Source organism: Spermophilus citellus (assembly GCF_964194105.1).
Source record: "Spermophilus citellus genome assembly, chromosome: 6".
Lineage (NCBI taxonomy): Eukaryota > Metazoa > Chordata > Mammalia > Rodentia > Sciuridae > Spermophilus > Spermophilus citellus.
The window spans coordinates 135,370,284-135,392,749 of NC_138187.1; the positions used below are offsets into that span (position 1 = coordinate 135,370,284).

The window sequence follows — 22,466 nt, forward strand, 5'->3', positions numbered from 1 at the left end:
TTGACAAGGGTTGTGCTGGCTGCCCTCCCGTCAGTCATGGAAGCAGTGTGTGAACTTTCCTGTCACCCCACCCATCCCATCCACTCCCCAGGACCTGGTCAGACCAGCTGGAGAGGCCAGGCAACTTAGCCACCTTGGGCAGACACTCTGGGAGACTTGGGTACAGCCTGTGTTCAGGAAATTCAGCATACACACACACACACACACACACACACACACACAAAACACCTTCATCCTCAGTTGAGCCAATCACAAAGCACAGAATTTATTGATGTATTTGGCACTAAGACCCATACAGTTCCAGCCCTGCAGCAGAGGACAGGCCACTTTGCACTGCACCAGAGGTTTTATGAAGGACCAATAAGTTACTATCAAGGATGCTCAGAGGTCTCCTAGCTCAGCCTGGGAAGCTCAAGGCTTCAGGGAAGACACAGGGAGGTGCAGGGGAGAGGGGGGTAAGCTATACACTGGAGAAAGGGGCTAGGGACAAGCCAACACAGGGCATTCAAACATAATGGGGGGAAGTGGACCCCAAGGTAGGGACAACAGCAGGATGCACTAAGAGCACAGGAAGAACTGCTTTGTGTGTTTCCCCACATTCCTATGACAGCCATCCTCGTTTGTCCCTAAGCACCTCAGCACCCTCGTGCAATCTGCTACACCACTTTCTCCCGTGGGGGAACTGCACCTTTGGGGTTGGGCATCAAAGTTCTTGGAGTCTTTTGTTATAATCATAGTCCCTGTTCCAAGCCAGGGAACTCGCGGGGGGAGCATTCTGTGCAGGAGAAACAGAAATGCAGCTCCTCTGCCCCTCCCCCTTCCAGCTTCTTTCTTATTGAGGCAAGATGTGTACCTGGGTATTCAACTAGGCAGCAAAGGAGGCCCTCGGACGAGAACTCAGGGACTGTCAGTGGTCTTAAGCTCAGGCAGCTACCAGGATCTCTCTGTCTCAGCAACTGGGACAATTTATCAACGTTCTCTCAACAATCTAGCATCTCCCGTGTGTGTACAGAGACTTTCCCAGAACAGAAGCAAAGCTGCCTGGTCCTGAATGTGCCCCCAAAGTGGTGTCTTTCCATAAAGATTTGTAAACAGGTATTGGTTTCTGGGACTATATTGAAAAGATGAGAGAGGGAGGAGTGGGACAGCAGCTCTGTTGATGTCCAGGAGTGATTGTTCCGGGGTGAGCTGGTCCTCACCAACCACCAGAGCAGGCCAGCCCCCAGCCTCGCCTCTCATGCTACAATCTGATACAGCCTCAAATTTAAGGCTCAGAGGTCAGGGAGCCAAGGGCATAAAGTGAGGATAGTGACTGGGGTCCCTAAAGGAGATTTATGGGGTCAGGAAAATTGCAGGATCCAGGAAGACAAAACTCCATCAGGATATACCAACCTTTCACTGGCCATTCGGTGTGCATCACAGAGCACATTATAAAGGGAGAAGGAGTCTCCCAGTTTATGGTACCCAGAGACCTGGAAAACCAGGGAAAGTCCTGTACACAAGCCTGTGCCGTGTCCAGCCTCCAGCGATAAGGAAATAGGAGGGCCAGGAACTGTTTCTTCTCAGAAACAGGGCACAGATCATTTGAGGACTCCCCAAAGTGGCCCTCTCTGCCACTTGTCTTGCATAAGGAGACAAATTCTATCAGCAGACAGGCAAGGTCTTAAGTCCAAGAGGCTAGACTATGGGGGCTAAAGCATCATCATATTACAGGGACCTTGATGACAAATCACAGATATAAATCCTTAGGTCAGAGCTTCTGAAAAAACTTGTGTAAAAAAAAAAAAAAGAAAGGTCTCAGCTCCAGGTCATCGGCCTGCGATGGGGGTGAGGGAGCTGGAGGAGGCACTCAAGGGTGAGGGGTCACAGCCCCAGCTCCACCACAGAAAAAGTCTTTTCCAGCGGTGGCCGAGGCATTCAGAGCACAGCTACACCTGGCTGATGATCTCTCCATTCTCAGGGACGAAGACTTGCACAGGGGCCCCCTCAGGCGATCTCCGGAGCACACACACTGTGGGCGCCTGCCAGGGGAAGGAAGAAAGGACAAGTGGGTGTGAAGCAGGTGGAAGTGTCAGGACAACAACTCCCATTACAGCATCCTATCCCTTGAGGACACAGACCAGGGGCTGCCTCCTCAGGAGGCTCTATATTCCCCAGGGACCACTCTTTACCCATTTGCCACTCCAAGTTCCTTTGGAGTGTGACTGGCACCCTGACCTCCTCCTTTGCCCTTTGCTGGGCTCACTTTTCATCACCCTCCCTGTCTGGAAGGTTGGGATGGGCCAAGCCTAGCCAAGGACATGTCTGAACTCGCAGGAATGGAACAGCCCATCAGCGGGAGGGTGCAGCCTGGGACTGGGCCAGGGTACTACCCAGCCTGGGATAGCAGCTGCAGCCCAAAGAACTGGTGATGGGGAGGGACACGCAGCTGTGCTGCTGGGAATCTGGGGTCTCAAAGAAGCAGCACATCCCCTGCAGAGCCCTTGGTACCAGGGAGGGAGCATAAAGAAAGGATTCATGCATACTATCCCACTTCCAGAATGAAGAAACTGGGTCCATGGAGAGCAAGGTTGCTCTCAGACCGGTATCAGCATGTTCTCACCTATATACAGTCCACTGACCTGGTCCTTGGCCTCTGGGAGGCCCAGATAACACTGTCAGTTATCGATATTAGCTGTGCATTGCCCTAATCATTTCGGTCTCTAAATTGTCCTATGAGATAAGTTTTTGTTTTTGTTTTTTTTTTTAATTACTCCCATCTTCCAGAGGAAGAAACAAAGGCTCAAAGGGGTTAAGTAACCTGTCCAACCGTATAGCTTGTAAGTAGTGGGACTGGAATTTGAGTCTGGTCGTCTAGCTAGAGGGTCTCCACTCTTGACACCACTTGCTTCTCAGAGTGCTGCAGTGGAGGGGAGTCAGGGAGGAACTTGATGTCAGGCAATCACAGGTTCCAGTTTCCACAAACCCATTTCCAGACTCTCCCTTTGTCCCAGGTCCTCAAGTCCGGACTTTTCAGGGGCTAATTTGGCTTAGACTTTTGATTCCAAAGAAGCTTATCTGCTTTGTGGATCATCTGTGGAGCCATTAGGGGGAAAAAAGGCCTCAGTTATCTTGCGGGATCAGGGATCATCGGGATCAGGGATCATCGCTACCAGGGCACAGCGGTGTGTGCTCTGGAGCTAAATGTGGCAGGCAAAATTAGCAGGCGCCGCAGGGAGGTGTCTTCCAAAGCCAAGAGGAAATGTTTTTCGGGCCTAATCCTCCCAGCTGGGAATCACCTCGCCACCAGGCAGCTAGTTGGATTTTCCATTCTTGGACCTGTTAGAAGGCAGCCCTTCCCTGCCAGCCGCCCCTCCGGCCTCGGGTCCCTGCAGAGCAGCCGTACCTGTGCCCGGGGCCCCAGGGCTCGCCCGAAGCCCTCTCTCCCGGGGGGCAGGCTCCGGACCCGGAAAGCCCCTTGGCGGTCTAGCGACTGGGGGCGACTGTTCCGGAGGCGAGCCCGCTCATGCCACCACTTGAGCTCCTCGGAGACGGCGGCCTTGCTGAGCCCGCGGCCTGCGGGGCTGTCCTTCAGGGAGGGCGTGCGCACGATGCGGCTGTGGGAGGGCACCAGGCGCTGGTAGCGCAGTGGCGCGCCCTCCTCCTCGTAAGCAGGCCCCAGGGCGGCGCGACACAGCTCCCACTCGCCCGGCGGCAGGTGGCCCTCGGTCACCATCACATACCGCCCTGCCGCCAAGTAGCCAGGGGGCAGCAGCAGCTTGGGGTAGTGGGTGGCCAGCTCTCTGCCACAGGCCGGGCCCCACCCGTGGTGGCGGGGTGGCTCAGGTAGACAGAGAGGCCTAACAAAGATGTCAGGGCTGCTGCTGCCCAGAGAGGCGGGGTGGGAGATGCTGGAGACATCAGAGCCACTGTCTTCGGAGCAGGAGTGACAGGCGGGGTGGGGCAGCGGGGGCTTGCTGGGGGAGAAGCAGGAATCTGGCACCGTCACAGTGTAGTGAGTGGGGCGGCGGCGAGGAAAGGCGCTGCGACCTCGGCCCTCTGCACCTGCGCGGAAGGAATCCACCCTGGAAAGGGAGAGAGAGGTGCCATGAGGTGGGGCTGGGGTAGTGAGGACTGTGCATTGGAAGGATAATTAAAAACGGGAAGGCATTTGCTACACCATCCTAAGGCCAGAGCAGTGGGCACAAGCGAGGTCTCAAGTCAACCATCCTCAGAGTAAATAAAAGAACCCCCTCCTAGCCCGATAGGCACATACTGCATATTCCTTCACATTGCTCCTGCTCCCTCCACACACCTGTAAAATGCAAAGTATGGTGCCTTCCCAACCTTTTCCACTCATGACAAATTAATACAGCTGTTTTTTAGTATCTGTGGGGATTGGTTCCAGGACACCCATTCAGCTTCCCACCACCCGGTGAATACCCAAATCCACGAATGCTCACGTTCCTTATATAAAATGTTGTAGCATTTGCATATAACCTATTTGAAGTATACATTCTCCTGTACACTTTAAATCATCAATTTAAAATACTTAGAGTACTTAAAATACCCAAATACAGTGTTGATGCTGTGTAAATAGTCCCTGATAGTTGTTGTCCCACAACACTCATTCCAGGTTGCCTGATAAGCACACTTTAGATGCTTTGATGGTGCCTCAGGCCCTCAAGTGGGGTGGTTAATGCTGCCTGTCAGAACTCAGGCACTGAAACTTACCAGGTAACAAGGTGACTTGGAAAGTAGAATACAATCAATTATTATTCTTCCTATTCAATGCTTCAGAATTTGCCTACTTGCTCAAATTTATTTCCTAATTCCAAAATCAATAGATGTAGCATATTCATAATGATTTGGTGCATTCCCAGAATAATAAAAAAATTTGAGTTGCTTTTTTTTTGGGGGGGGGGGGGTACTGAACCCGGGGCACTTTACCACTGAGCTACATCCCCAGCCAGTCAGTCTCTCTCTTTCTTTCTCTCTCTCTCTCTCTCTCTTTCTTTCTTTCTTTCTTTCTCTCTCTCTCTCTCTCTCTCTCTCTCTCTCTCTCTCTCTCTCTTTCTTTCTCTTTCTTTTTTTCATGAGAGAGGGTCACAAAAGGTTGCTGAGATTGGCCTCAAACTTGTGATCCTCCTGTCTCAGCTTCCTGAGTTACTGGGATTAGAGGTGTGTGCCACTGTGCCTAGCTAAAAAAAAAAAAAAAAAATGGAGTTGTTTTAAGGGCACCTCCCCAGCCAAGGATGAAGAAGGCCATGCTGTGCATTCTGGCTTTAGCTCTCAGACTAACCAAGGGTCCTGTCCATAATATTATTTAGTGAACTTTTTTGGCAAGCTTTTGGTTGATGATTTTACTATTTAAAACGGGCCCACAAGTACTGTTAAAGTGTGTCTACAGTTTCTAAGCACAAGAAGGCTGCTTTGTGGAGAAATGAAGTATGCTACAGAAGCTTCATTCAGATATGCATTTATAATGCCACAGATCATGAATTCAATGTTAATCAAATATATTAAATAAGCTGTCTTTAAACAGAAACTCACACAAAACAAGGATATACATACACATATATATATATGTATCATATGAATATATAAGTGTGTGTGTATGTATATATATGTATGTGTATATATATGTGTATATATAATATATGTGTGTGTGTGTGTGTGTGTGTGTATATATATATATATATATATATATATATGAGGGGGGTGAGAGAAAATGTATATGATCAGTTGACGAACAATGTTGTGACTAAAAGTTCACTGGAACCTAACCCTGAATTTCCACTAGAGACAATGGTTTAGTATTTGCTAATTGAGTTTATAGTGATTTTAAAGAATGTAACTTCTGAAGATAATAATGAGAATAGACTGTACATCAAATGAGAAAGAATTGCCCACCGGGTGCGGTGGCACACACCTATAATCTCAGCAGCTTGGGAGGCTGAGACAGGAGGATCGTGGGTTCAAAGCCAGCCTCAGCAAAAGTGAGACGCTAAGCAACTCAGTGAGACCCTATCTCTAAATAAAGTACAAAATAGGGCTAGAGATATGACTCAGTGGGTGAGTGGCCCTGAGTTCAAACCCTGGTACAAAAAAACAAAAAAACAAAAAAATTGCCCATTGTCAGGGACCAATAATAAGACAATTGTGATAGTATCTACCAGCACAAGAAATCACGATAAGGGTGGAAATCTTAAATCAAGTTATGCAAAACAAACCAACCAACCTGGAATCTTTGTTTTTGTTTGTTTGATTTTGGTGTGTGTGGCGGGGTGGGGGGGTGTTCTGGGGATCAAACCCAGGGCCTCATGCATCCTAGGAAAGGGCTCTACCAAACTGGCATCTTTGAAAGAAAACTTCTTACCTTCCTAAGTGACTTACTTTTGGCTTCATTAGTTGGGTTGCGAAGGGACTAGGCATGTGTCACCCAGGGCATTCCACCTGTATCCTAGAGGCTTCCCACCCTCCATCTGTAGCTCTGGTTGGTGAGTGTCCCCACATCTCTGGGATGAGCTCTTACCTCAGAGACTGCGACTGACCCCTCCTCCCCTGCATCTCAGGGGTGGCTGGAGCACTGATACGGCCCTGCCTCTGGCCAGGAACACTGCGAAGGGGGACCACATTGTAGGAGGCAGGCTCCAGCTGCCAGGGGCTGGAGGCAGTAGGCCCGTCCTGTGGCGTGGTGGCTGGGCTGCTGCAAAGGAAATGGAGATAAGTCAGTGACAGGAATTTAGGTTCTTGACAAGAGCAGAAGAATGGAAGCACAGTGAAAGAGGGCCCCGAGTCAGTGGTTCAAACTGCCAGCTCCCTTGGGAAGCCTCCAGGACCCACTCCCCCGTCACACAGCTTAGAGGGGTCTCCTCCACCTCTCCCCTCTTTTGTCTGCCCCGCCTGCTCCCCGCCCTCTTTTCCACCTCACTCTGACCTGGACTCACTACTGGGCTCAGAAGACTTCCTAGGCTTCTCATAGGGGTGGTCGAGGCTGGTCTCCTTCCAAGGGCTGTTCTGGATTGGAGCCTGCTCCAGGCCCCCAGGCTCAGAACCTGCTGGTTGCAGTCCCTCCAGGCTCTGTGGTGGGAGAGGCCGGGAAGGCAGGGCTGGGGACTCTGGGGGAGGTTTTGGCACTTGGGAGTCCTCTGCAGGGGTAAAAGAAACCTGGTAAGGACAGAGGCCAGGGAAACTGGCCCGACAAGAACCTCCAAGCCAGCCATGCCGGGTGCTCCCTCCCAGGTCTTGCTTGTCCGACTGCCCCAGGCCGTGGCTCCAGCCCCATACGTTCAAAATAGTTTTATTTTCCTTTGGGACTCACCCCCCACAACACACAGTCCTATTTTACACCTGCCTCTTTCAACAAACCTCCCTGGGCTGACTCCTCGGCTCACATTACCCTACTGTCTAACCTTTGCTTCAGGGCCATGTCTAAGGCTGGTCTCCTGTTTACCTATTTTTCTTACTCTTGCCATGCCCGAGTGCCCTGTTCCTTATTGGCCTGGGCACTCCCTTGGGTAGGACCACACCACCTTCTTGGTCCACCTCGACCCCAATATCTTCAACATCTGTAAATTCTTCACCTGTAGACATGGGTTTCTTCCCCTCGTGCGGCCTCTTCAGTACTACCAATGGCTGGGAGCAGAGGCCTCTTGGGCTCTGACTGGTTCTACTTGAAACAAAGCCCCAGGGTGAAGGCCAGACATCTGAGGTTGACAGGCTCTACTGGGATTCACCTCTCTTCACTTTGTCCAAAGGACTCACCTCGTAGAATGACAGATGGTGAGCACATCCCTACCCTCAATCAAGCTCATACAGAGGCACATGGAAACCAATACCAGGCCTGTGTGAGACCCTGAGCTGGCACCCCTGCCTTCAGGAGCTTGCTAAACCTTCCACTCCCCAGTTGAAGTCCTCACTCGAAAATTCTGTCAAAGCCCCAGGGTCCTGCAGTAGGAGCCCAGTCTTGACAGGAACCCTCAATTCTCCCCTCTCACCTTCCTCTAGGAGTAGCCCATCAGACAGGGAGCTGTCATCTGAGGCACTGAGCTCTGGGAAATCAACAGGAACAGAAGAGAAGGAAGTAAGGAAATTAATGCATGGATATAAGTCATCAGCAACAGTGAACCTGACCCCTCTCCCAGGATAGTGCCATTAGCCTAAAACACCCACTGGATGTTAAATGCAATATTGTGAATTTATTACTTTAAAGCTAAAAAAAAAAATCAGAAGTCAGGAAACCTGATTTTAATCCTGGCTGTCATTAACTATACAACTTGAATAAGCCATTTCAGTGCTCTGGATCTCAGTTTCCCCATCTGTTTAAATTTTTTTTTTTTTTTTTTACAAAAGCTATGACTTCCTGGCAATGGAAGGGAAATGGCTGTTTTGGAAGGCCTTTGGGATGAAAAGAATTTTGCCAACTTTTCTATAGCCCTTTTTTTTTTTTTTTTTTTAGTAGGGGTACTAGAGATTGAACTCAAAGGCACTCAACCACTGAGCCACATTCCCAGCCCTATTTTGTATTTTATTTAAAGACAGGGTCTCACTGAGTTGCTTAGCGCCTCGCTGATACTGAGGCTGGCTTTGAACTCAAGATCCTCCTGTCTCAGCCTCCCAGACTGCTGGGATTACAGGCATGTGCCACCAAGCCTGGCCTCTATAGTTTTTTAACATTACAAATATAACTCAACTCCAAGATCCCAAATCTAAGATCTCCTGCATTACCAGCAGAAGAGAAGAACCAAGTGGGAGTCTGAACTGTGGGACTGCGAGGCCAGTTTAAGTTGGGGTCTGGCCAGCCCTGAGGAAGGTTCTTCAATTGTTGATATGGCAGAAATTTCCTAGAGGAAATGGAGTGTGGCATTACTCAGGAAATCAGAGGGAATTTATTTTTGCCATTGCACCAAACAAATGTAAGCTTTGAGATCTTGAGAGACTGTGACCTGGATAGAACTCACAAAACATTTTCAATTGTGTTTAACAAGGAAAAATGATGAATGACTAATGTTTCTACTGTTCCAATACTTTTCTAAGAAATATATATATGGGGCTGGGAATGTGGCTCAGGCGGTAGCGCGCTCGTCTGGCATACGTGCGGCCCGGGTTCGATCCTCAGCACCACATACCAACAAGGATGTTGTGTCTGCCGAGAACTAAAAAATAAATATTAAAAATTCTTTCTCTCTCTCTCTCTCTCTCTCTCTCTCTCTCTCTCTCTCTCCCCTCTCTCACTCTCTCTTTAAAAAATATATATATGTATGTATGTATATATATATATATATATATGCAAATATATAAATATTTCATTCAATCCTCATTAAAAAAAAACATAAGGTAGCTATTATTATTTCCATGTAACAGTTGAGGAAATCGAGTCTTGGAGGAGTAATGTGGTGCAGTTCAATCCACCAAAAGATGGTTGAGTCAGAATTCACACACAGTTGACTACAGTCTATCCTATTAACTACCACCCTCTCTTGGCTCTCCTATTAGCTAGCATCTAATACATGGGCCATTACCAGAAAGTTCTAAGAAACGTAAACAGGGCCAACCATTTTGAACTCCTTTATAAAAGGAGTTGGCCAACACCTACAGCTCACACTCCAAATCTAGTCCACTGGCTGTTTTTACAAATAAAGTTTTATTGGAATGTATGAATAGTTGGGATAATTGACCACATGGCGCACAGAGTTTAAAATATTTACAATCTGGCCCTTTATGAAAAAAAAATTTGCCAATATGTGATCTATAACTAAAACAAAATACAAACTACCCAGAGCAGTTCTTAAATTCTGCAGACTATACGGTGCAAGGAGCTGGACCGGCCCCCACAGTAGCCAGCCAGCCAGCATTTTGCTTGGTTCATAGCTAGGCTTTGCTTTGGAGTTCAGCTGAGACAGCTTTTTGTTGAATTCTGGTTCCCTGCCTCTGTGTTTTTACAAAAACTTGGAGAATAAAGACGTATTTTTTACAAATGTCAAGTTGAAGGAATGATGGAACTCTTACTGTAGTGGCCAAGCAGCCCAACCCACAATCAAGTCCTGTGTTGTGGTTAGAATACATGGTCCAAGGAAAAAGAACTGACATTCCCCAGCACCCCTAATCTTCATATAATCAAGCAGATTGGTTTTATAGTCAAAAGATACTATGCAAAGAGGGGAGCTGAGACACATCGCCTTTGGAGAAATGGGGGCTGGGAAGGCATCGATCAGACAAACAAGTGCTTCCTCAGGGCTGCTCACCATCTCAGCCCCGTTCCCCACCCAGTCTTGGCTCAACTTTGTCCTGCCCTCCATCCAGCTTGACCTTCCCTACAGCAGCACACCCCAGGTGGACAGGAAACCAGGAAGACCATTCTTACAAACTCTGAGCACTCCCAAAGCTGTACTGTTCAACATGGCAATCACCAGCCGCATGAGGCTACACTCACTAAAATTAAATAGAAGTAAAAATTCAGCCAATTGGAGTGATGCACACCTGTAATCCCAGCAACCCGGGAATCTGAGGTAGGAGGATCAAAGTTCAAAGCCAGCTTTGCTAACTTAGCAAGACCCAATCTTAAAATAAAAAGGGCTGGGGGATAAAGCTTATGGTTGAGTGCCCCTGGGTTCAATGCCCAGCACCAAATATAAGTAAATAGATAAGTAATCAGTTCTTCGGTCACAAAGACCAGAGTTAAATGCTCAATAGCCACATGTGACTTGTCACTACCATATTCAACAGCACAGATAAGGAACACTTTCATTGATGCAAAAATCCTATAGAGGGTATTGCTAAAGACTGGTACTGTCAATCAGCAAATGCATACTGAGCACCTATTTCATTACAGAGGCGTGTGCTGGGGGTGGTTCCCATCAGGTTCACCATAGTAAATTAGTTCAACACCTGACTGCTCCCTGCCACTTGCAGAGTACTGGCTAATTACTCTCACCTGGCACACTTTTCAAATTGAATAACACTTGCATGAATACCAAAGGGGTGAGTGTGTTAGGGGGCTTTCTTTCCATTTTTTGCATATTTTCCCTTTTAATTCAAAATACTTTTTAACTACTATTAATCCTTCCCCCCCTTCTTTCTAGGTGAGCACGGCTGGGCAGACAGCCACAGAACAGGAATTACTTGTCTAGAACGGCCTCCTTCTGAGCTCCCACCGCAGGGCATTAGAACCCAGGACTCCAGACCCACATGGGGAAAAGGGCCTGAAGTTGGAGATAGGGTCTCTGAGTCACACGGGGTGAGTCAACAGTTGTATCAGCCACATCCTCTGCACATCTTCTCCTTGACTGAGGTCCTGGGAAGGTTTCAGAACCCTGGCTTCTGCGTCCCACAAAGGGTTAACCAGAGCCCCTGGTGGACCCTGGCCTGCTCTTCATTCCCTACAAGGAGCATCATCAGTTGCAACAGTGGCAGCTGAGTGACACCCCACTGCCAACCCAGTGCTGGGCAGAAGCTCTCAGCAACTGCAGAACTCGTAAGAAGGGCTGCTGAGCAGTTGTGGCTGAAAGGGGAACAGGAGGAGGTGTTCCACTAGGACCGGGAGCATCTCCCCAACATGGCTCCCTACAAGCACAGAGTTGGTCTTTAGGGACTTCCCAGCCCAGTTTAGCAGCTAACTTTCACGGAAGATCCATTCCATTCCTGAGGACCCCAAGGGAGTGGAGAAGGAATGGAAAACTTCTTTTCCCTTAAAGCCTTGGAGACTGGAGTACTGTCCTGCAGCCAAGCCAGAGCCAGTTGAATCAGAAAGAGGTCTGGCCACCAGGCCCTGTCAGCCCAATAGTCTCCTGGGTTGATTAGTCAACTGTCACATGCAAGCGATGACCTCCTTCTTTGCCATCTACTCCTGGTTACCAGAAGTGACATGGCTAGTGCCCATCACACACTGCCTACCCTAAATTAGAGGCCACACTGGGAGCAGGTACTGAGATAACTGCCTGCCTGCGGCACGGGCATGGGGCAAGACACCAAGTAGGCTTGGTGCAGGCTTCCATCCAAGTGTCCCGCCAAGGGAGGAGAAGAGCTGTGGCAAAGAGCCAAGCTGATGTGTAGAGATAGGAGCCTGAGAATGAGAGGGAAGCAGCCACTCTCTAAGCCAAGCCTCAGGTCCTGATCCAACTCTGCCCTGCAGCCACCACCCTCTCTCTGCTCCACTCTCCTCTGATGCAGCCAGGGAGGTCTGGGAGCCCAGCGAGGGACCCGGGGGCGGGGCTGAGCCATGGGCATGATGCCGTGGGGATTGGAATGGAGGAATGGAGGGCTGCGAGTCCTGACCTGACAAGCTGGATATGGGTCAGGGCAAAGAAAAACAGTCACACCTCAGGACTCAAAACCACCTATTGGAAGCTAAGCCAGACCGGACACACTGAAGTCACGCAGATGGCTGCTGGCGCTGACAGTTCACGAGGTGCCCCACAGCCACTCAGCTCTGAGGACCAGGGGCTCAGGAACTAAACTACAGGCACAATTAGGCAGAGAATGGAGGTGCAAGGATTCGACTTGTGGCCAGAGCTGTTGCTGCTACCAACAGGACTGTGAGGGGGTACAGTGGGGCTCGATTTCAACACAAATGTCTCGTGAGTGGCAACAGCCTGAAACAATGCAGTGATAAGTGACACCCAACGGGGTCAGTCCTTGTGCTGCCTGACTCAAGCTGGGGAAAGCAGATCTACTCAGAACCTGGAGCTCAACACACCCAGACAAGCCAAGGGTGTGTGGGCCTAGAATACTCTAGTTGAATAAACTCTTGGATTAAGTTCAGGGTCAGCTCAAGGTAGTCTTCTCAGAGATGGTGTATTTGGCAGAGGAGGAAGTAGGGTGTTTCTAAGGAGTTCGAGAAGAGTCTTCCAGGATGGATAAAGCTTGTTGGGACTACAGGAAGATAAATATGGGGTCAAGGTGGACCCAGGAAGCAGCTCTGCCCAGCTGGAGCTGATGTTGAGCATTAAACATAGTGCCAGGCCTGGAGAGGTACAAACCAACTGCAAACCCAGTGGCACCGAGCCACATTGCCCACCACCCAAATAGGCTGTGTAGGGCGAGTGTGGTGGAGGCCTCTCCAGGCAGGGGGCTCACCTCGGCCCAGCGGGGAAACACTGGAAGGAGCGGGCTGGCTGTTGCGCCTCTCGCCCAGGTGGTGCTGGAGCTCCCGCAGCTTCTTCTCCTCCTGCAGGGCCATGTGCTTCCGCTGCCGGCGGGCCTGCCTGCTGAGGTTCTCCTCCAGGCACAGCCGCCGCGCTGCCTCGGTGATCTGCAGTTGCAGGGCCAGCTGGCGCTCTAGGCTGCTCAGGGGGTCCTGAGGGACAGGGCAAGAGGCAGGGGCTCAGGAGGCCATAGCAGTGCAACCCAGCCGCCTGGGTCCTGTCCCTAATCCCAGAGCATGCAGTGGAAGCAGATAACATCATCCAAAGATGCAGAGCAGAGGGTGGAGCAGTGGTAGGTGCCCAGAGCCAACACAACAATATGAGAGGTTGGCGTAGGCACCCACCCCAGCCTGCCCCTGCCAAGCCTGGCTGAGTGGGAACCCAAGAGGGATACTTTCCCTCCTGAGCCCAAAGGGTTGGGCAGGCCAGCCCATGGGAAACCATGCCATTCTCACCATGGGGAGGACACCCAAGGCCCGAGTCACCCCCACCTCCTTTCTCCTAAACTGAGACAGAGGACAGCCCTAGGGGCCAGAGCAACCTGTCTGAGCAGGCAGCTGCTTCTCTTAACTGATCCTCTGCCCACTCTGGGGCCAGACCCAGTGTCCTCCCTCGAGTTTCCAGCTCTCCAGCTCCTGAGGTGACATGCTTCTCCCTGGTGATCTGGATTACCCAGGAGAGAGTACCTCTCAACCACACGAAGACAAGCACCCTCACGGGCTGCAAAGGGGTGAAGGAGCGTGATCCCTGTCTCTCTGTGGTCAGCCTTCGGGGAATGACAAAGAGTGAGGTCTCTGCAGTCCTTACCTCTCGGTGCAAGGCCCGCTCATCCAGCTTGTAGGCTGCTCCAATCCTGCGGCGGACCTTGGGGGCCTTTTCCCCAGGTTTGAGGGGATATTCTGCTGGCAAGGTGCCTGTCAGCTCCTGGGGGAGAACAAAGTCAAGCCTGGTCCCTCTCCACTCGCCCAGTCCTTGGCCAACCACTCACAGCCTGTCCACCAGCCTGGGCCTGGGCCTCCCCTTCCAGAGGCCCCTGGGACGACTGGACCACTGGGGCCTCTGCCCACCACTCACCTATCCCATCATCCCCCAGGGTTGTCTTCCCATCTTTAGGATGTCCCACACTCTTCCCCTTTTCCTTCACATCTCTGATCCCTTCCTCCAGGGGGCTGCACCGACCCCCTTTCCAGTTCTCAGAGACACTCACATCTCCTCCCCCGTCTGTAGCCCCTCATGCCCCACCTTCCCTGTGCCTGGGCCCCTGCTATCCTCTACCCTGTGTCCAGATCAAATGCCATATCAGAGGGACTCTGGGCCCAGACTCTTGTCTAGATTTCTAGAATTCCCTTAAGAATGAGATCCCCCGAGTCATCTCCAGTATCCCAAAATGTGACTCCAGAGCTCCTCAGATTAACTTAAATCCGGGGGATGGGGCCCGGGCACCGACTGCTACCCACCGCCTCCCGAAGGCAGAGCCTCCGCAGCTCCTCCAGGCAGGCCTCCAGTCGCGCCTCCAGGGCCCTCTGCTGCTTGCGCATGGCATGGGTCAGCTCCTTCATTGGGGAGACCGGGCTGTCTGGGCCTGCAGAAGCAAGGGACACCATCAGGGAAACTAAAGTGCTCAGGAAAGCCTTTGTGGAACACGAGCTGACCACCCCTGGGGGAGCACACACCCATACACACACACACAGACTCATGCCTGCCCACAAATTACAGGCTAGCTGCTGTGGCCTGTGTCATAACCACAAAACACCACGTTTCCTTGGCTGTCCAGAGTGGCAACGTTACAGATCAGAGGGAAGGGCTGTCTTACCAGGTGACCTGCAGTGGGGGAAGGGCTGCAGGTCAGACTGCCTCACCTCTTCCCCTTTCTCCCCCAGACCCCATGCACACACACACACATGCCTCTCCTGTCCTCTGTCAAGACTAGGCCCCATTACAGACTCAGGCCAAGCAGAGAGACAGGGCCTTAATACTGGCCAGATACAATTTTCCAACCTCTTTTTTGGGGGGGTACCAGGGATTGAACCCAGGACATTTAACCACTGAGCCACATCCCCAGCCCTTTTTAAATTTTATTTAGAGACAGGGTCTCGCTGAGTCGCTTAGGGACTCACTCAGTTGCTGGGGCTGGCTTTGAAGTCACGATCCTCCTGCCTCAGCCTCTCTAGCCTCTGGGGTTACAGGCATGCGCCACCAATTTAGTAATCATTGGAGCTAAAGTTGAACACTGCAGTTCCCTATTCCAGATAGGACTGAAACTTGAGGCCAAATCCCTTTTAGGGAAGAAAACTTCAAGTGTCCCTGAGGTTCCATCCCTCTGTCCCCTCCCTCCCAGCCTCCTCAGCCTGGCCAGCCCCTGGACCTGGGGACTCAGGACTCAGGGCTGGGGGACCAGGGCAGTGGGATTTCCCCGATACACTCACCAGACTGCAGGATGATGCCACTATCAGTGTCGCTGGCCTCATCCTTACTCTCCATGGTGGATTTCAGGGAGGAGGGGGCACAGAGGAGGGAGGAGCAACACCAGTCTTGGCCTGGGACAGGATGTGTAGGTAGCCTGGAATTCCCCCAGCTTTTAAGAGAAAAGAGAACAATAACCAAAAAAGCCCTAAATAAATCCCTTTGGTTCCAAAAAGAGCTCAGGAATAGATGCTTGGAGACAGAAGTGATCAGGTCGGGGCACACTGAAGGCTCTCTGGAGGTCAGCCTTGCTCCCCATTGGGCCTCTTTGTAAGCAGGTGCAGCTACTCTATGACAGAGCTGTCCAAAGCCCTGACAGGACTCCTGAGCCACCAACTCCACCTAGGAGATTTCTTAAGGGGAGTCAGCCCAGGTGCCCTACAACCCACAGCCAGGGGAGGCATGAATTGTCAGGAGCTGGGGGTGGGGGCCAGTGACAGAGAGGAAGCTACCCAAGCCCAGGAAGGCCACCTGCTCCTCTACCCTCTGGGGGGCAGGGGCAGCTCAACAGTACTTGAGGGGTATGAGTGCAATCCCAGTTGTATGTCACCCAGCGGGCACCAGTCATCACCTGTGACCTCACCAAATCCACACCCCCTACTCCAGGTCCCATCTGGCCAGAGTCTGGCAGCTGCTGGCTGGAGCAGGGGTGGGGAGGGAGGGCGGAGCCCAGGCAGGATCTGGAAGGAGAGGCAGGCCACCTCCTCACTGAGTCAGCCCATTGAGCAAGAGTCCAAAAGTCCTTCCGAGTTTCTGTCGGGATCTTATCCTGCCAGCCTCTTGAGAGCACAGGGAAGGAGGTAAGCTCCCCTTCCCCCCACTGGGGAAGCCGACAGGACAGAAAGAGGCCTTGGGGAAGCTGACCACACAGCAAGCCAAGGGGACTGCTGAACCTCTGCCTATCCAGAGACAGAAAGAGCAGGAACAATGGACCTATGTTTATAGACCTGTGCAAACAACACCGCTTATCAGTGTGCCATGGGCAGCAACAATTAAAACCAGAACCCTGAAAACAATGTGTACCTTGCACTTTGGAATTTCAGTTTTCCAAGAAAGTCTAGAGAATGTATGATAGAAAAAAAAAAAGATTATGTGGGGCCTTTACAAACATATCAAAGAAAGAGACTGGCCATATATTCTGGGTACCTAGGGAACTTAGGGTGACTGTTAGCTCTGTACTGTCCATCCCTCCCAGGACAAAGGAGCAGGTAGCTCAGCCCTCCTCCAGAGCTAGGCATCCTCTTACCTTCCCAGCAACCCTAAGGGGGAAGGGACCCTCAGCCTGCAGGCCCCAGGAGGAGCTAGGAAGCTGAGAACAGTCTCAGCTGGCACCCAGAGCCTTTTTGGACAAAGAGAGGAGGACATGTGGGAGGGGAAGCCATTAATTAGTCACACTTACAATTAATTATTAACCACTAAGGAGTTGCCTTGGAAAGTTGGGAGGACTCAGCCCCTGCTTCTCAGAGTGGGGACTTCCAGGGACTGTGGGGGGAAGGTGCCTCAGCATGTCTCCTCCGTCCTCCATCCCTCTCCAGGGGCCAGCCCAGTCCCTCACTGCCAGGGTCAAGGGGGAGGCACTGACACACTTGGTGGTCCCCATCTAAGGCTGGGTCAACTCTGGGTGCTAACCTGCTGCTCCACAGATAGCACCAAAGCCTTGGTTCCGGGTCGGTTGTGCCCGTGTTACCTGGGGAGTCACCTGGCCCTGCTGAGCCACCTTTCCTCAGATGCACAAGGAAGAGGAGACAAGGCCTGAAGCCCTTCCTGGCTCCCTGGAGATGAATTTGTCCTCTTAGACAGTCTATGTGAAGCTGAGAAGGAAACCCAGGAAACCAGGGAGCAGACCCCACCCCTGCACTGGCAGCTGTGAGGAACCTGTCCCAGACTCCACAGGAGCAGGCTCAGGCCCCACCCCCACCCCCACCCCCACCCGGAGGCGGGAGTCTAAGGTGTCTGAGGCTTTGCTATAGATAAAGGTGGTTCAGGTGACACCCCCTCCCCAACACAGGAATCCCTCCAAGCCCTCCAGGCCCTCCCGACCCTCTGGCCCAGCTGGACCCTAAGAAGCAGCCCACCTGACCAGCGTCCTCAGAAAAAGGCAGAGGAGGAAAGAAGGGGTGCAAGGAGAGAAAGGGAAACTCTACGGCACTTCCTCCCAGGCAAGCCATTGAGGATCCCCCCAATCACAAATGTGCCCCCAAAGCCAGGTCCTGGACGTCTCTGTTCCAGCTCATCTCTGCTTGCCTTTTCTCTGGTGAAAATTAAGTCCAGGCCACAGGGACAGGCTCCCTGTCCAAGCTCACCGACAGCTCCCTATTATCCCTGGGCCCCAGAGAGGAGCTGGGGGGTGGGACAGGGTGGCCACTGCCTGAGCTCCCTCATCTCCGGCCAGCCTGCCCCACAGTCCCAGAGACCGGCTCTACCCTGCCCTACCCTCACCTGCTTCAGGGCTTTAGTCCAAGAGTTCCGGAAAGACCCCCTGCTCCCAGGTCAGGGGGGCATGGGGCCTCACATGTCACCTCGGGGGCTCCCAGGCCACAGGTCAGCCACTCTGTGCTCTCTCTCTCTCTGACCGGCTCCAGTTCTCCACAGGCGGCTGGCTGCCCCTGGCTGACTGTCCCTCCCGCCGTCCCTCCCAGGCTGCTGGGCCAGGGGAGCCAGGTTGCTTGTTAGGACTTGAGTCAGAGGGGAGGAGCAGGTGAGCAAGTCCTTCCCTGAACTAATCCTGCTGCTGTTGCCAGCAGGCAGGCCACTCCTGGGCCTCTGCACTTCCGGGGCCAGAGGGGAGCAGGGACACGGGGCTCTCTCCATGAGGAATCCAGAAGGAACAGGGGTCCCGACTTCATGGCCACAAGGCCTCGGTGCAATGTGCTGAGCTGTGGGACGCCTCAGCGCCCTCCTGACCTGCTTGGATCTCCCTGCTTTCTTTGTGTGGCAGTTTCTCTTTCCAGAAATCAAGGAATGTTAAGCCCCTGAAAACAGGGTAAAAAGTTCAGTGTCTGTGGCTAATACCAGCAAGAAATTTACAAACCGACAAGGAAGGTCATTGCTGTTCCCCATAAACTGAAATGGAGACCCTAACCTGAGTGTTGGCTCTTCCAAATTAGGATTTTAAAACCTCAGGCTGAAGCTGGGGGCCATGGTGTGTGCCTGTGGGCCCAGCATTTGGGAGGCTGAGGCAGGAGGATCACTTGAGCCCAGGAGTTTGAGGCCAACCTAAGCAACACAGTGAGACCTTCATGACCCCAAAACTTTAGTGCACTCCTCAAACGCAAGGGACAAAAGTGGAACTGTTCTGTACAAAATAATAAGCCTCTAGGTCTCCCATTTTATTGACTCTCAAACAAATGGCAATCTATTTGGAATCCAGCCTGTTTTAAAGGGGGAAGGAGGCCTAGGCTGACCCTTGCAGGTAGAGATATGCTACAGTCTAGGGCTGTGCCCTGAGTCTTCATCCCATTACCTCCCCTCCCTCAGCCCCCAGATCCTTCCACCATGCAGTTCGAAGATCCCAGCACCTTAACACCTGTCTAGATCTCTCTCCTCCCACACCCCTAAGCACCCCTGTCTCCGACACCCCTACCCACTGCCCCCAACCCCCAGTGCAGGAATGACCAGATGCTCTCATCAAGCATCTCCTGTGAAGCAAACTCTATCACAGAGTCTGCCACCTCCCCTTCCACTTCCCTGGCACGCCCCAGCTCTTTCTCATTCCTGTACACACCCTCTTTCCAAACAACACTAGCCTCAGAGTCCTCCAGGCTGACCACCTCCTCCTCTAAAAGGCTAAGAGGCCCTCACAGGGGACAGTCCCTCCCCAGGGTGGGATGCATGCTCTCTGGGCCTCCCAAAGAACCTTTAGCCCTTCCCTCCCTCAGCCCTCCACAAAGCGGCAGTGGCTCCCCAGCCCCCTACAGGTTTGTACTTTCTTCCAGTGTCAAACAAAAAAGGGTTGACTCTGGGCATAAGCAGCCCTTCTTCTGCCTTGCCCATCTCCCCAGATCCAAGTGAGGAGGATGGTGGAAGTTTCTAGAATCATCTCATAGCTCAAAATTTTTAATGCATAAAGTAAAATTAAGAGAATCACTAAGAGAACCAATTATATTGAGATACAGTTCTAAAATCAGAAAACCATAACAACATTCATGCTTCTTTATTAACATCAAATATCCAGCAGTGGATAATTTCATGCACTTTCCTATTGACAGTGTCAACAGCCTTCCAGGATAGCCGCAGAAGCTTCGATGTGATATGGAATGGGAAATCCTGTTAATGGCAATGGATTGCGTTTGCAATCCTCTTCGTTCTCTCCAAATATGTCTTGGTGCCCTCAGGTTGCTCACTGAGTTCAGGGAAGAGAGGGAATTCAGCTAAGGCCTGTGCACACCCAGACATGAATCCTTAACTTGTCTTCCAGGGAAAACCTTCAGGCCTTTCGCAAATGATTCTTATGATGTGGAACCAGCTTTCAAAGAATGGATGTGAGCAGAAGACAAGTCCTCTGGTCAATGATGTCACCAGCTCAAAATCCTCTGAGCAGGACATAATTACGCCCCCCAAAAGAGGCGTGCCTTCCAATCAGCAAGAAACATCCCTTCCTATAAATCCCCCCACTACCAGTTGATCAGGAATGCAGATTTGAACTTACAGTTCCTGGCCTCCTTGCTGGTGGGCCATGAAATGAAGCTTTTTATTTTACAAAACTCTGCTGTCAAAGAATTGTCAGCTACGTGTGTTGGACAGCAAGCCCTTACTCAATAACAAAAGTACAGACTGACCGATTTGCATTGAACCTTGGAAATTCTAGAAGAAACCTTGCTACCCCAAAACTTACACCCAGCATTTTCCAACCCAACAGAATCTAGGGTTTGGAATGAGGCTGGCAAACCCGTCATGCCACCAAGAACCTGGGAAGGGGCTGATTGCCATGACAAACAACTCAAAACACCAAGGGTAATGTGGGCACTCCAGCTTGGAATTTGGAACCCAGAACCCCACTTGGGCCACACTAGGAGTCAGGAACTGACGCTGTAGCCTCAAATCCCAGGGCACCATCACCAAGATCACCAGCAGGTGAGGAAGTGGGGTTTCCTTGCATGGTGTTATAGTTCTTGGAATCTGGCCTCGGTGGACAAGAGCCCTCCCTCAGGTTGAGAAAAACTGCTTTAGGATTTCATTTGCTTAAAAAAAAAAAAAATCAGTCCTGAGTCAGAAATATCCACAGCTCTGTAGCCCCACAGCTCTGTCATGTCTTTTCAAAGTTCCTTGTATGAAGTTTATTGGGATATGCTAGGATCCAAAATTTTTCAAACCATCCTACCAACTCCACACCCCCAACAGCACTGGGACAAGTACAGTCACAAACACTTCTGAATTTTTGCTAAATGAATTAACAAGTCCATGATCAGATACTAGAGCTAACAGTGGAAAAAAGAGGAAGGAAAAAACCCTCCAGGCAAGAAATGGGAGATGTGTTTTCTTTCTCCACTCTCCTCCCTGCCCACTGGGAAAGGTGTTCGCCTCCACCAGGCAATGGTGGAGTGAGTGGGCTGGGACGGGGGAACTCCGGGGTAGCAGGAATGAGCCCTGAAACCAGACCTCTAGGCTTCCAGTAAAAAACCCCTTTGTCCTGTCCACCCCGCTCCCCTCCCCCACCGCGCCCTCTACTTCCAGGCCGGCCTGAGACTTTGCTCCTTTTGTTCGACTGCGTCTGGCTTCCCGGAACCTGGCCAGGAGACCCACAGGCCGGGGGAAGGTGGAAGGAGAAAGGTTGCGGATTTGCAGATATGCATTTTTTGAGAGTTCAGAATTCCCGCCCCCTTGATATAATTACCGCATTCCCGGTAAGACCCCCCAGACTGCGCAAAGGATGAAGACCGTGGTTCAGTGGTTTGATCCCCCTGGTTCACGCGCGCTGGGTCCCCCCTAAGTTTTCCCCTTACCTGTCCCATGGAGCTCTGGCGCCTCCCGCCTGCCCCGGTGCCCCCCGCGCCCGCCTCGCAGCTTCAGGACCTGTTTGTCCGGGCCATCTTCCCACTCCCCGAGACTGCCCCCGGACTTCCCTCCTCCCCGGAGGTATTTCATTTAACTTCGGCATTTGCAGCATCCCAAATGTTAAAGATCCCAAGACATCTGTCCCCTGGGGCATACCAAGGACCCGAGGAAAGAGGGGAAGATAGAGGAAGGGACTCGAGGTTCTGATCCAAGAGTCGGAGCGGGGCCTCATGTTGGGGTGGGAAGGAGCTGATGGGGGTGGGTGTCCTGTGGGAGCAGCAGCTCCAGGGGGGAGGCGGTCCCCCTTCTTCCGCCTCCGGACGCCCGCCAAGCGGGACACCCCCGGCGCTGCCAGATCCCGCAGCCCAGGCGGGAGGAGGCTCCCCTCTCGGTCCGAGTGCCGCCTTTCATCGGCGCGCTCTGGCCGGGCTGGGGGCAGGTTTCATTCCAGGAGACCCCAGGATGGAAGAATGAAGGGTTGGCAGGAGGGGGCCGCGCCCCTCCCACTTCTCGCTGCACAGCAGTTTGCTGCCGGGCGGCGGGAGTCCGGGTCCAGCTGAGACCGAATCGCGTCCCCTCCCGCGGCCCCAGCCCCGTCCTCCTGCTGGGGACCCGCTGGCTGAAGCCGGAGTGCGCTCCTGGGGAGCGCCTCCTACTGCTCCGTGCGAGCCCATGGATCGGTCCATTCATTCACTCTCTTTCCTGTTTTCATTTTCACTTAACATTTACTGAGCACCTACTAAAGTCCAGCATGGTGGTTCAAAATTCAAGCTCCTTCACTGGAAGGTTCCTTCATCTAAGTCACGCAACGATTGTATCAGAGAAGTAGGGACAGGAAACTGTAGAGGGGAGGTTGACCCAAAGCCTGGTCAAAGGAAGATGTCA

The 22,466-nt window shown here is 51.9% G+C and overlaps 1 protein-coding gene across 2 annotated transcripts; it reads right to left on the bottom strand.

The window, feature by feature from the left end:
• Window positions 1-360: 360 nt before the first annotated feature.
• Window positions 361-21,708, bottom strand: INAVA (innate immunity activator; the record flags this gene model as incomplete). Of its 2 annotated transcripts, none has more annotated exons than XM_081299992.1 (10): window positions 361-2,021; window positions 3,386-4,064; window positions 6,515-6,688; window positions 6,920-7,130; window positions 7,980-8,033; window positions 13,057-13,276; window positions 13,932-14,048; window positions 14,582-14,706; window positions 15,551-15,699; window positions 21,530-21,708. In XM_081299992.1, 10 exons carry the CDS (start codon window positions 21,691-21,693, stop codon window positions 1,929-1,931), a joined length of 1,986 nt encoding a protein of 661 aa, XP_081156118.1. In that variant the 3' UTR covers window positions 361-1,928. The 2 variants fall into 2 exon arrangements, with proteins under 2 accessions (XP_081156118.1, XP_081156119.1); XM_081299993.1 differs by having other exon boundaries at window positions 6,515-6,685; window positions 21,530-21,693.
• Window positions 21,709-22,466: the final 758 nt, after the last annotated feature.